Source organism: Pseudorasbora parva, chromosome 21 (assembly GCF_024679245.1).
Source record: "Pseudorasbora parva isolate DD20220531a chromosome 21, ASM2467924v1, whole genome shotgun sequence".
NCBI lineage: Eukaryota > Metazoa > Chordata > Actinopteri > Cypriniformes > Gobionidae > Pseudorasbora > Pseudorasbora parva.
The window spans coordinates 20,811,985-20,827,196 of NC_090192.1; the positions used below are offsets into that span (position 1 = coordinate 20,811,985).

The 15,212-nt window shown below is 40.0% G+C and overlaps 1 protein-coding gene across 1 annotated transcript; it reads left to right on the forward strand.

The window, feature by feature from the left end:
- Window positions 1-1,411: 1,411 nt before the first annotated feature.
- Window positions 1,412-15,209, forward strand: chadlb (chondroadherin-like b). The gene is made up of 7 exons (XM_067430603.1): window positions 1,412-1,820; window positions 1,912-2,104; window positions 2,188-2,491; window positions 7,477-7,978; window positions 8,318-9,004; window positions 9,078-9,244; window positions 14,832-15,209. The coding sequence occupies exons 1-7, from the start codon at window positions 1,662-1,664 to the stop codon at window positions 15,109-15,111; spliced, it is 2,292 nt and encodes a 763-aa protein (XP_067286704.1). The 5' UTR covers window positions 1,412-1,661; the 3' UTR covers window positions 15,112-15,209.
- The last annotated feature ends 3 nt before the right edge of the window (window positions 15,210-15,212 follow it).

A 15,212-nucleotide genomic window follows, 5' to 3' on the forward strand; every position in this document is an offset into this window, starting at 1 on the left:
GCAGCTCATGAAAACCCAAAATTCCTATCTCAAAAAATTAGCATATCATATCTTTTAAAAACTCCCAGCCTGGTTCATTACTCAAAACCGCAAACATGGGTAAGATGTTGGAAGGCCATCATTGACACCCTCAGCGAGAGGGTAAGACAGAAAGAAATTTCTGAATGAATAGGCTGTTCCTAAAGTGTTTATCAAGGCACCTCAGTGGGAAGTCTGTGGGAAGGAAAAAGTATGGCAAAAAAACACTGCACAACAAGAAGAGGTGACCGGACCCTGAGGAAGATTGTGGAGAAGGACCGATTCCAGACCTTGGGGGACCTGCAGAAGCAGTGAACTGAGTCTGGAGTAGAAACATCCAGAGCCACCGTGCAAAGGCGTGTGCAGGAAATGGGCTACAGGTGCCGCATTTCCCAGGTCAAGACACTTTTGGGCTACAGAGAAGCAGCACTGGACTGTTGCTCAGTGGTCCAAAGTACTTTTTTTCGGGTGAAAGCTAATTTTGCATCTCATTAAGAAATCAAGGTGCCAGAGCCTGGAGGAAGACTGAGGAGAAGGAAATGCCAAAATACCTGAAGTCCAGTGTCAAGTACTCACAGTCAGTGATGGTCTGGGGTGCCATATCAGCTGCTGGTGTTGGTCCACTGTGTTTTATCAACGGCAGGGTCAATGCAGCTAGCTATCAGGAGATTTTGGAGCACTTCATGCTTACATCTGCTGAAAAGCTTTATGGAGATCAAGATTTTGTTTTTCAGCACGACCTGGCACCTGCTCACAGTGCCAAAACCACTGGTAAATGGTTTACTGACCATGGTATTACTGTGCTTAATTGGCCTGCCAACTCTCCTGACCTGAACCCCATAGAGAATCTGTGGGATATTGTGAAGAGAAAGTTGAGAGACGCAAGACCCAACACTCTGGATGAGCTTAAGGCCGCTATCGAAGCATCCTGGGCCTCCGTAACACCTCAGCAGTGCCACAGGCTGATCGCCTCCATGCCACGCCGCATTGAAGCAGTCATTTCTGCAAAAGGATTTACTGACCAAGTATTGAGTGCATAACTGAACATTATTATTTGAAGGATGACTTTTTTTTGTACTAAAAACACTTTTCTTTTATTGGTCGGATGAAATATGCTAATTTTTTGAGAGGAATTTTGGGTTTTCATGAGCTGTATGCCAAAATCATCAGTATTAAAACAATAAAAGACCTGAAATATTTCAGTTGGTGTGCAATGAATCTAAAATATATGAAAGTTTAATTTTTATCATTACATTATGGAAAATAATGAACTTTATCCCAATATGCTATTTTTTTGAGAAGGACCTGTAGCCTACCTTTGACTCAAAATCATATTCTGAGCTATTATGGCAGAGTCTACTTTCATTTTACATCGTAGTTTGCTCCTGAAGTGCTTGTTTTGACATTCAGTTGTGAGGCGGTGAAGGATCTGCATTCAACCATAAATTGTGAATGCCTTCAATCCAGCCAACATAAACATACCAGCAAAGCAAACCAAAATCCTCAAATCAGCATTTGCAAACTAATCTGAATCTAAATCCAAACTAAAAACAAAACAAAAAAAGTATCTGTTGGTTATTATTGCAAGTAATCTGAAAACTGGTTCTTTCAGGTGTTGCAAATTTCTTGTTTTACACAGAAAGATGTGGAGCCTTCCCTTGCTGGTTCTAATGTTGTTTGCCCTGAAGATCCAAACAGTGCAGTCAGGCAAATGCCCAAAGTTCTGTATATGTGACAACATCCAGCTCACGGTGGCTTGCGTCAACAAGAATCTCACTGAGGTTCCACCTACCATTGATGAGGTAATCTGTGCAGTCTCTAGTGCCTTATTTTTGCTGTATTCCTTTAAAACGATTTGTATTGTTTTTATCCTCTGCTCTGTATATCTCCAAGATAACAGTGAAACTGGACCTGAGAGGAAATGACCTGCAGGAGCTTCCTACAGGGGCGTTCACACACACACCTTACCTCACCCACCTGTCCCTGCAGAACAGCAACATCCAAAGAGTTCGGGAAGGAGCCTTCCGCAGACTCGGCCAGCTGGTCTCACTCAACCTGGCCAACAACAAGATTGAGATCCTGTACCAGGAAAGACTTATGGATTGTTTTTTGTAGCTGTAACCTGTAGAGTCTTTGCATTCATCTCCTCATTTTCTCTCCTTACAATCTAGGAGTCATTTGATGGGCTTTCTTCACTGAAGCAGCTGATTATTGACCGAAATAGAGTGGAGGAGATCCAGCCTGGAGCTTTTTCACAGCTTGGCCTTCTCAACAGCCTCTCCCTTACAAACAACCAATTGGTGTACATTCCTAACATGGCGTTCCAGGGTTTGCAGAACATCAAATGGCTACATCTCAGTCACAATTCCCTCAATTATCTGGACACAGAGGCGTTTGCTGGCCTCTTCACTCTTACTCATTTGTACCTGGATAACAATGAACTGCAGTTCTTTCCCACTGAGACAATGACACGGTGAGCTTCAAGAAACATTCTGGGTTTAATAGTTATCGAATTAGGTGTCATACACTAACAATGAAATGCAATCATCTGGGCCCGTATTTATCAAACATCTTAGAATTACTCACAAGAACACTGCTAAGAATTGACTTAAGAGTAAAAACATTCTTGGCTCAAAGCTGCGCTTAAAAGTGAGTTATCAAGCGTCCCAATCATACTTTAAGTAAAGTGTAGGACTAAATCTTAAGTGCTAGTCTTAGAGTGGATTTACGACACTTTGCTGTGCCACAAATGGAATTTTGGATGATGTCATAGGCATGAACCAATCACTGAATAGATGTCCTTATTTACGAATATCCCCAGATAAATTCACATTGAATAGTGAAATTCCTAAGAGGAGTTTACATCAATATCACATCAGATTTGACAATAAAGAGTTTTCAAGAGAATACATTATAATATACACATTTTAAATGAAAGATAAACATGTTTTCATCCATTTAATAAATTTTTTTTAACCGGTGTGCTGTTAAATGACCTGCCTATATATAGCCTAGATTTTTTAAAATATATAATCAGCCACCATGGATTCCAAAAGAAAACCGACATGGCAGGAGGAAGAAGCGATCGCTACTGCTTGCTGAATTTCCCGAACAGTGTTTTTAAATTTTTTTTAAAATAAAACCCAACATTAACCAGCGCTGAAATAGATGAAGTCTGCTCTGTCCAAACAATACTGTTTGATGAACTATTTGTCGTCAAACATTTCGAAAACATTCTCCCTCTATTGCAAGATTTGCGCACGTCTCTGTCTCCTCAGCGCCATCACAAGCCCCTACTGGCAACTCCTAACCACTTGAGAGACCTCTCTAACTGTCTTAAATAACTGGGAGAGTAAGAGTGATTCTTAGCTTTAAGAAAATTGATAACTTGCTTTTATACTTAAGTTTGAAAGTAGGAGTAAATGTCATGAATTCTCAGCACTTAAGCTTGATAAATACGGGCCCTGGTCTTTAGCAGGTCTTAAATTTAGGTAAATAAAACCTCAGATGAACAACACATGATATATTACACAGTGTAATTAATTATTTAATACACATAAAGATAAAACAGAGAAGTTGTTAGTCTTGTGACAAACTAAGTACACACTATGATTTAATTGCTTGTAAAACCAGCTTTAGCAGAAATAACTGAAAGAAATCATTTTCAAAATGACTTTATCAGTCTCTCATATCATTGTGGAGGAATATTGTGGCCTGCTCTTTTTTTATAATGTTGCATTAGTTCATCAAGGTTTATGGGCACCTGTTTATGCACCACTCTCTTAAGGTCCCACCACAGTATTTCAGTCGGGTTGAGGTCTGGACTTTGAGTGGACCACTGCAACACCTTGACTCTTTTCTTTTTAGCCATTCTGTTGTAAATTTGCTGGTGTGCTTGGGATTATTGTCCTTCATGGTCCAATATCAGCCAAGCTCTAGCTTTCAGACAGATGGACTTACATTTGACTCTAGAATACTTTTATACAGAGGAGTTCATTGTCGACTCAATGACTGCAAGGTGCCCAGAGGGGTATTCTAGAAAGCAGGTTTTGTGAGTGACATGTTTGTATGTTTAAGATTAAGTAAGCGGATAACCTCAACTTTCGGTTCGTTTCTAAAAAACGGAGGTAACTTTCAGGGTATGTAATTAGCCATAGCAACTCACTCTGCTTCAGAGCAGGTTATGTTTCAGGGTAAGTTTGCTTAAGAGATATTCAGATGTGTTTTATATAATTAATATAACTAATTTGTTTATTATACAATATAGATTAACTCAAAAAAATGAGAATAAAAATATTATAACAAGGTAATGTTTAAATCTAAATTCAATTCAGATATAATTTATTTTGTCATCTTGCACATGGATCTGCATTTAATAAGCATCAAACAAACAATATAATCCTCATTCTCAGTGAATAAATATTACTTATTAAATTTAGAAATTGAAAAAAATGATTGCATAACCACCAAATATGGTGATTTGCATTAAGTAGGTTATGTAGAACAGCACTATTTTTCTTAGCGTCTGTTTCCATGTTGAATCATCAATTCTTTGTTCTGTTGAGAATGTCTTGTGTGTTAACCGGGAACATACTCTGGGTTGTCTAAACTTACTCCTAGATGCGTTTTTGAAACCAGCATACCTTGAGTAAGCAAGGTTTGTGTTAATCAACCGGGAGTTCAGGGTATATGTGATTGTAAGTTAACCTTGCTTTCTGGGATACCCCCCAGGTCCTATGGCTGCAAAACAAGGCAAAAAGCATCACCCCTCTATTAGCATTAAGGACAGTTGGTATGAGGTGTTTGTGCTGATATGCAGTATTTGGTTTTTGCCAAAGGTGGCGTTGTGCATTATGGCCAAACAGCTCCACTTTGGTCTTGTCTGTCCAAAGGACATTGTTCCAGAATACTTTATTCAGTTTATTCAGATTCAACTTTGCAAACCTAAGGCTGCTGTCATGTTATTTTTATAGAGAAGAAGTTTTCTCCTGGCAACCCTATCAAACAAGCCACACTTGTTCAGTATTTTTCTAATTGTATGGTCATGAACTTAAACATCTAACATGCTAACTGAGGCCTGTAGAGTCGGAGGTGTAACTCTTGGGTTTCTCTGAGCATTGCACGGTCTGACCTTATAGGTGAATTTGCTGGGATGTCCACTCTTGGGAAGATTGTCTTGAATGTTTTCCACTTGTAAATGTTCTTCACTGTAGAAGGATGATGGACTTGAGATTGTTTGGAAATTACTTTGTAATTTCTTACTTCTCAGATTGATGGGCAGCAACAATTGCTTCTCAAAAATCCTTGCTGATGTCTTTCCCTCTTTGGAATTGTGTTAACACACACCTGAATGCTCCAGACCAGCAAACTAAACATCTGCTTTTATAAAGGTGATCACACTTGCTGATGATCAATTAATGAAATACATTTGATTAGCATTGCCTGGCTGCTACTTACCCTCTTAATTCCTATGCAAGCAGTAAGGGTGTGCAGTTTGTCACACTTTCTCCATTTTGGCCTAATTTATGTTGAATAAACCATGACACTGTATAATATGTCATGTGTGGTTGTTCATCTGAGGTTGTATTTACCTTTACCATTTTAAAATCTGCCAAGGAGCAGATGATTTTTTTATAAAGTCGCCCTAATATGTAAAACCAGAATTCAAAAGGGTGTAATTTCTTTTTCACATGACTCTATGCATTTCAAGTTGATTGCATACAGTAAATGGGCCATAGGAGTGAGTGTGTGTCTGAGTTTGTCCCAGCACTGGTTAGTGCATGAGTTAGTGCTCTGAGGCCTTGTGTTGTGGTGTTGTGGACAATGGGGGACCCTGGAGTCAAAATGTTGAGAACCACTGACCTAGATTAATAAATTATGTAAAAACTTTCACTGTTCATTATTATTTCGGGTATACGTTACAACACAAATTGTACCTTATTATAAAGTGTTAACCACTTAAAGGGATAATTCACTTTAAAATGTAAATTCTGTCATCCTTTACTCACCCTCAAGTTGTTTCAAACCTGTATGAATTTCTTTCTTCAGCTGAACAAATGGGAAGATATTTTGAAGAATGTCAGTAACCAAGCAGTTAACTGGAGCCATTGACTTCCATAGTATTTTTTTTTTCCTACTATGGCACTTCCTACTTCCTACTATAAGTCAATGGCTCCAGTTACCTGTTTGGTTACTGACATTCTTCAAAATATCTTCCCTTGTGTTCAGCTGAAGAAAGAAATTCATACAGGTTTGAAACAACTTGAGGGTGAGTAAAGGATGACAATTTTCATTTTAAAGTGAACTATCCCTTTAAGTGTTACAAATTGTACAGATTTGTTGGCAGTTGTCTGGATGTCTATTGTTTTTGTCATATTTAAATGTAATAGTTTTTTATTTATATTTCTTTTCCCAAAAATAGGGCACAATACGCTCTTGAGTGTATATTAAGAAAAATAAATAGGATACATTTGATTCCAGATTCAAATTATATGTGACTTGTGACATGGTTGTTGGTGCCAGACTGGCTCATCTGAGTATTACAGAAACTGTTGACCTACTGGAATTTTCATGCACGGCCATCTCTAGAGTTTACAGAGAATGTACAAAGAACTGAAAAAGAGAAAATATCCAATGAGTGAAAATTGTTGATGTCATAGAAGGCTGATAGAAAGACAACAGTAACTGAAATAACCACTTGTTACAACTGAGGTCTGCAGTAGAGCATCACATCAAACCTTGGAGCAGATTGGCTACAGCAGCAGAAGACCGAACTGAGGCTATTATTCGCACTGGCTAAACAAAATTAGACAATAGAAGATTGGAAAAACACTGCTTGGTCTGAGGAGTCTCAATTTCTGCTTTAGAATTAAGATGGTAGGGTCAGAATCTGATGTAAACAAAATGAAAGCATGGATGCATCCTGCCTTGTATCAGCGGTTCAGGCTGGTGGTGTAATTGTGTGAGGGATGTTTTCTTGGCACACTTTGGGCCTTTTAGTACCAATTGACGTTTGTTTAAATGCTACAGCCTACCTGAGTATTGTTGCTGACCATGTCCATACCTTTATGACCAATCCCATCCCCTGATGGCTACTTTCAGCAGGATAATGTGACAGGTCACAAAGCTCAAAACATGAAGCTGGTTTCTTGAACATGACAATGAGTTCACTATACTGGCCTTCACCAGATCTCAATCCTCTAGAAAGCCTTTGGGAAGTGGTGGGACGGGAGATTTGCATCATGGATGTGCAGCCGCTAAATCTGCAGCAACTGTATGATATGTCATTATGGACCAATATCTCAGAGGAATGTTTCCAGCCATTGAATCTATGCCATTAAGTACTGGGTTGGAGCCTCTTTTGCCTTCAGAACTGCCTTAATACTTTGCAGTTCGCACACACACACACATTTATATTTCTTGCTCTCATTTCTCATGTTTTTATTTATTTCTCTCCAGACTTCCAGAAGTAACTCACTTAAAGCTAAGCTACAACCCCATGACCTACTTTGGAGAGGAGTCTGTATCTATGCCCAAGCTCACTCGCCTCCTCCTGGATCACAACTCCCTGCAGGATTTTTCACATGCAGCTATCCTGCTCTCTCCCCATCTCGCTCATCTGGACCTAAGCCATAACCAGCTGCGCGTCCTGCAGCCAATGGCCCCTGGCTCTCCCAAACTGACAAGCATCAATCTGGCAGGCAACCCCATCTACTGTAGCTGCTATATGCAGCCTCTGCGCGAATGGGCGATACGGGAGCATGTTCGCCTGGGTGGTACATGTGGAGGTCCTGCACATCTGTCTGATGAAAAGTTGGATGCTGTAAAGCCTGTTGATTTGCGCTGTCAGAGCCAGGAGGCTATGTTAAAGGCTGAGCTGGAGGAGCAGAGCAGACTGCCTACGCTGCCCACAACCCCACCCCCAGATAAAGTCAAATGCCCAGCCAACTGTGAATGTGAGGTGAGTGGAAACTTACTCGGCTTGATGCAAAAAAAAAAAAGTCTGGAAATACTTGTAATTACTTGTAATAAATTAAACATGAACTGAAAAAAAAAAAAAAAAAAAATACAACAACCTTCAGCTAGTTGGCAAGGCAACAGTTCTCATTTCTGTTTAGTTTAGGTTAAAGTACTAAAATGACCAAAACTAAATAAATGAGCTAAACCTATATAGACATAAAAAAGGCAAACTAAAATCTAAATATACAAAAAATTATAATTCAAAATATTAAAAGCAACTATAATAGTATATCAATAATACTAAAAATAACACTGCCATTGCCCCACATACATTTTGCAGGCTGTGAACCACCATTCGTCATGTGAAAACAAAGGCCACACCAAGATCCCTCGTGGTTTTTCACCGGACACAAGCTTGCTGGACTTGCGGGGCAACCATTTCCACTACATCCCTGCGAACAGTTTCCCAGGCATTGCAGAAGCGGTTTCCCTTCATTTGCAGCGCTGCAAGATCCATGAGGTAGAAGATGGGGCTTTCAATGGTATGAAGAGTCTGGTCTACCTCTACCTCTCAGAAAATGAGCTTGCGTCATTGAGTCCCGAGGCGTTTAAGGGGTTGCCCCGTCTCACTTACCTCCACCTGGAAAATAATCGTTTCACACAGTTCCCAAAAGGAGCATTCAAGCTGTTGCCTGGTCTGCTGGCTCTGCACATGGAGGACAATGCTATTGCTAAACTGGAAGCAGGACTCCTGACAGGAGCTGAGAAACTGAGGGGCCTCTATCTCACTTCCAACGCCATCACAGCAGTTGCTCCTAGGGCCTTTGATCCTGCACCTGACTTGGATACTCTTCATCTAGGAAGCAACAAACTGAAGGAGGTTCCAAGTGAGGCCTTTTCTAAAGCCAGCAGCCTAGCAGAGCTTAATCTCTCCCATAACCCTATTCGCTGGATTGGAGCAGGGGCTTTTCAATCAATCGCTGCCACACTTAAACATCTCTACCTTAATCATATGGGTTTAGAAAAGGTAAGGACAAAGTCATGTCTAATGCTAAAACAAGAGTGCCAAACTCAGTTTAAATCTCCCTTTCATTTTAAAGGCATCTAAAGATTCTCTAGCAGGACTGGGGTCTGGTCTGCGGAGTCTGTTTCTTGAAGGGAACCAGCTTGAGAACTTGCCGGATTTGAGTCCACTCACAGGACTTGAGGTCATAAACTTGGCAGAGAATCCATTGCTCTGTGATTGTCCACTGCTGCCTCTTCGCAAGTGAGTTTTGCTTGGAAAATTAACACTACCATTCAAAATTGAGGGGTCACAATCACAAATAAACATAAAAGATATTAAGACCTTTAATTATCGAAGATGCATTTTAGCGATTAAAAGTGGCATTAAATACATTTATATAATACTTTTGAACTAAAAAAACTTCTTTCATCCTTAAAAAATGTATCATGGTTTCTAAAAGTTCCTGTCACCTTGCCAGTCATGTGATTTAAGGCCCAGGAATACTCAAGAGAAAAGTACTTTTTTCATTCTTCACAAGTTTGCAATGACTTTTTGGCAGTATACTGTTGGTAAACATCCCGTCCACGCTGCTGAGAACAGCATCTTAAGGAATATGTAAATACACTATATTGACAAACGTTTTGGGAATCCCATTCTTAATTCATAGGGTTTAATATGGATTTGGCCCACCATTTGAAGCTATAACAGCTTCAACTCTTCTGGGAAGGCTTTCCACAAGATTTAGGAGTGTGTTTATGGAAATTTTTGACCATTTTTCTAAAAAAGCATTTGTGAGGTCATGTTGGACGAGAAAGCCTGGCTCACAGTCTCCGCTCTAATTCATCCCAAAGATGTTCTATTGAGTTCAGGACTCTGTGCAGGCCAGTCAAGTTCCTCCACACCAAACTCGCTCTCACAAGTATTTATGGACCTTGTTTTGTATACTGGTCATTTTTGAACACGAAGGGGCCATCCCCAAACTCTTCCCACAAAGTTAAGAGAGCATGAAATTGTCCAAAATGTGTTGGTATGCTGACGCATTCAGAGTTCCTTTTACTACAATAAAGGGACCGAGCCCAACCCCTGAAAAACAACAACACACCATAATCCCAAACCAAACTTTACACTTGTTTCAATGCAATCAGGAAAATTCAGCATAGTGTCAGTTCTGGCAGGTCACGTTAATCAAGCTGGTCTCAACTGATCATGTCTACAGGAATACGACTTCTATCACAGCATGCATTTACACTCACCTAAAGGATTATTAGGAACATACTAATACTGTGTTTGAATCCCTTTCGCCTTAAGAACTGCCTTAATTCTACGTGGCATTGATTCAACAAGGTGCTGAAAGCATTCTTTAGAAATGTTGGCCCATATTGATAGGATAGCATCTTGCAGTTGATGGAGATTTGTGAGATGCACATCCAGGGCACGAAGCTCCCGTTCCACCACATCCCAAAGATGCTTTATTGGGTTGAGATCTGGTGATTGTGGGGGGCATTTTAGTACAATGAACTCATTGTCATGTTCAAGATACCAATTTGAAATTATTTGAGCTTTGTAACATGGTGCATTATCCTACTGAAAGTGGTGGTCATAAAGGGATGGACATGGTCAGAAACAATGCTCAGATAGCCCGTGGCATTTAAATGATGCCCAATTGGCACTGAGAGGCCTAAAATGTGCCAAGAAAATATCCCCCACACCATTACACCACCACCACCAGCCTGCACAGTGGTAACAAGGCATGATGGATCCATGTTCTTATTCTGTTTATGCCAAATTCTGACTCTACCATCTGAATGTCTCAACAGAAATCAAGACTCATCAGACCAGGCAAAATTTTTCCAGTCTTCAACTGTCCAATTTTGGTGAACTTGTGCAAATTGTAGCCTCTTTTTCCTATTTGTAGTGGAGATGAGTGGTACCCGTTTGGGTCTTCTGCTGTTGTAGCCCATCTGCCTCAAGGTTGTGCGTGTTGTGGCTTCACAAATGCTTTGCTGCATACCTCGGTTGTAACGAGTGGTTATTTCAGTCAAAGTTGGTCTTCTGTTAGCTTGAATCAGTCGGCCCATTCTCCTCTGACCTCTAGCATCAACAAGGCATTTTCGCCCACAGGACTGCCACATACTGGATGTTTTTCCCTTTTCACACCATTCTTTGTAAACCCTAGAAATGGTTGTGCATGAAAATCCCAGTAACTGAGCAGATTGTGAAATACTCAGACTGGCCCTTCTGGCACCAACAACTTTGCCAAGCTCAAAATTGCTTAAATCACCTTTCTTTCCCATTCTGACATTCAGTTTGGGGTTCAAGAGATTGTCTTGACCAGAACCACACCAGGAATGGAAATTAGCACCCGCCACCAGCCAAATGCGGGTGATTTTGAGTTGTGGCGGGTAAACTTGCTTCACCTACCGGCCACTGAGGCGGGTAAATAAAAATAGCATACTGTTTCACCTCTTTGTAAACTTTGTTCAATGCATGCGAGTGCGGCCCTATGTCCGAATATGACCAGTCATTTTCGCCGTCATCATCCGGATATAGAGCCAGAAGACGTGAATGAGAACTCGCGTGCACTGTGAGAAGATCTGTCTTTGTCATCCGAAAGCGCGCACACATCTGAACGCAAATATCGAGTTATCTTTCAAGTCTTGTGCTTAAACGGACAAACTCACACAAAAAGTATGTCAGCATGTCCATCTTGATGAGTGAACTGTATACAGTCGAGAAAGACGACGCATATCCTTCCATTAGCTCTTAAAGGGGCAGTAGCCTTTACTGCTGTCTTTTTAATTTCAAACAAAAGATAAGGACATCACTCACTGCTCTTGATTGAATAGCTTTCGTAGGTTTAATAAGGATCAATCTTTCATTTAAACAGTTAAATATGCCGTTATTTTACATTGTATTACTTTATTCAATTTCTGTACCTTTCTGCAGGCCAGTACATTATTATTTAATGTACACGAGTGAGGTCAAGTTAAACATTTTAGTTTGAATTATTTTATTTTATACTGTGCATTGTTGCAATGTGCTTAATAAATATTTGCAAAAAAATGTAATTGATTTATTATTTTTAGTACATTTACATAGTCATAGCATTAGCCATAAATGCAATGGTACTAATAATTAGCATAATTTCTTTTAAATGTTTTGGGTTTCGGCCAAGAATTTTGATTTCGGTGCATCCCTACTGACAATGTTCTGCTCGGTATGTCGTCATCACGCTTCAGAAGATGCCAAAACAAATAGTTTCATTGTTGGGACTAAAAACCTAAAACTGGAAGCCATAAAAGACCACATGAGTACATTTCATTAAATGAGTAGGGCTCTGTGCGCTCTTTTTTTTAAATCTGGATGTGGCATTTGGATGAGTCGAGGTCTTTTACTTCATGGTTTGTGTGTGTATAAGAGAGAAAGAGAAAATGTCAGTATTTAATTGAGACTTGAGATTAAATAAAATGCTTAAGTATTGAAGAGCTTGTAATATTAATTTTCACATGCAGTTACACATTGTCAGTTAAAAACAAGAAAGTGGCTGGTAAAAACATTGAGTGGCTGGTAGATTTTGAAATCCACCAGCCACAGTGGCCGGTGGACAAAAAAGTTAATTTCCATCCCAGGACCACACCCCTAAATTCATTGAAGCAACTGCCATGTGATTGGTTGATTAGATAATTGCATTAATGAGAAATTGAACAGGTGTTCCTATAATCCTTTTGGTGAGTGTATAAGCTCCTTATCAGCAGCTATTGGGTTTCTCCAGAGCTCATTTACCCTCCTCCACCCGTAGCTCCTCCTCTCGTCCAGTTAGTATTTGGTGTTCTGATTCCCCTTAAATCAGACTAAATTCCCAAATTATTTTGTACATTTAATTTTCACATTAATGATATCTGCAATACATTATGTTGGTTCAGTTCTGTTTACCATAAGGTTATTGCACGTTATTGCTGCTCTCTCTAGAAAAAGCTAGGCTTACCTCTGTGGCGGTAAGCCTAGCTTTTATCCATGCTAGGCTTACCGCCACAGATCCATACCGCCCATCCAAACTATATGCTAATAGCAATCATCTTTGACGATAGTGGTCCTGACAGAAATACCGTTCTCCTGGCAACCGCCAAACCCAGACTTATCCATCGGATTGCCAGATAGAGAAGCCCGATTTGTCACTCCAGAGAACACGTCTCCACTGCTCTAGAATCCGGCGGCATGCTTTACTCCACTGCATCAGACGCTTTGCATTGCACTTGGTGATGGAAGGCTTGGATGCAGCTGCTCAGCCATGGAAACCCATTCCATTAAGCTCTCTACACACCGTTCTTGAGCTAATCTGAAGGACACACAAAGTTTGGAGGTCTGTAGCTATTGACTGCAGAAAGTTGTTGTTCCCACTTGCTTTCACTTTATACAATATTGCGTTAAAGCCAGCTTTACAGTATTAATCATGAAAAAAACCTGTCAGAGTTGCTTTAAATTAAAACTAACATTTCTGCTATAAAGAAGCTCTCCACTATGTTCATGTATTTACTTACATATGACGTCAACAGACTGAAGGCAGAGACCCAGAGCACACCTACCTATAATGTGATTGCCATGAACCAATGGTGCAGTGTAAAACCAGCGTTAGAGGACATTGACATATTCGATAACCAACATCATCCCCCTCGATCTGCAACAGAATGGTCCGTGCTTTTTTCCTCTCCGTTTTATGCAATTTAGCTAGTTATGTAACTAGCATAAACGTACCCAAATAAAGTTAGGCTAGCAATAAATAACATAGAATAAAGTGTATTTTGCCACTTTATAGTCACATATCAAACTAAAAGATATAATACAGATATAATAGTTGAAATCACTTGTCTAAGGAATCATATTGATGTAACTTATATAAACAAAACAAAATCACGTTTAAGGGTTGCAGGATTTAGTTACTGTCGACTAATATAACGTTACCTGCTGTAATTATAACATAAGCACACAAGGAAACTTACACTCATTGGTTGGCACGTAACGTTAATGCGGATGATGTCGGCACCGGCTGTCGGCGGGACGGGAGGATGAAGGCGGGAGATAGTCGGTTCAGCCCCATTCACCAGTAAGCGGATTATCAGTGAATCCCATTTGTCTCCGACGAAAGTTTATAAAACTATCCTGTGTAAAATGATCCCTATAGAGGCAGTTGTTGGTGGTGATCCTCAGCTCTCCATCAAAGTGGCTCTTCATAAAATGAATCCACCTCTTCTTGATATGATCGTTTTTTTCAGATATTTAAATAAGTTTAAAAATCTGTTTTGTAAGTGACTACATCCAGGTAATGCATTTCTGCGACAAAGGCATAGCTAGCTATCAAACTGTAGGCTATAGTAACTAATAGTACTCGCGATTGAGCGGCAAACTGATGCAAATGTGCTCTAGTTATGAGCCTCAGTGGCTCCAGTGCGTTATCAACAGTAGGGGCGGGGCCAGGATAAGAAACTCCAGTGCATCATCAAGCCACCGTTTTAGCCCCGCCTAGAAAATCCAGAGCACAGCAATGGTGAAAAACTGTTTAACGGTCTAACTCCACAATTTAGTACTTCACAGTTCAGTCTTTGCAATGTTTTAGCAATACATTTCTAACATTTATAATGTGTTAAGAATTTTTTTATAGAATTGCCTTTACAAGGACTTTAAAGGTTTTTACCAGGCTGAGCGGTTTGCTTTGGCAAGTTGTAACTTCAAACTTGAAACAAACTCCAAACAAATTTCGTTTTAGCCTGATTTAGTATGAAATGTCACACCACTTCATTATTTTACTTCAATGTGATACATATTGCCCTTCTATTGTTCCTTCTGATTCTAGGTGGATTGAGCAGGTGAATCTGAAAGTCAGAGCCACCTGTGGCCACCCTCCAGAACTGAGAGGTCAAAGGGTCAAAGACGTCCACGTTTTTAAGAGTTGCCCAGGGGAAAAGCCGCCTTCTACTCAGCACCCCAAACCAACTAAGGCCACAAAGACTGAATCTGCTCTAATCAGTCCTCTAAAAGTTCGTAAAATAGTTAGAGCTAAAGGCAAACCACACAAAAGTGCAAAACTTAAAACAGTGCAGAAAAGGACCATGAAGAAAAAGAAGTCTGTGTGATCCTGCTGTATTTACTTTGTGGTTACTGATTTAGATAAAACCAAACACAATTTAAAACAAAGTTAACATCAGTAAAGGTGCTAGCTTTCTTGGCGGCTGTT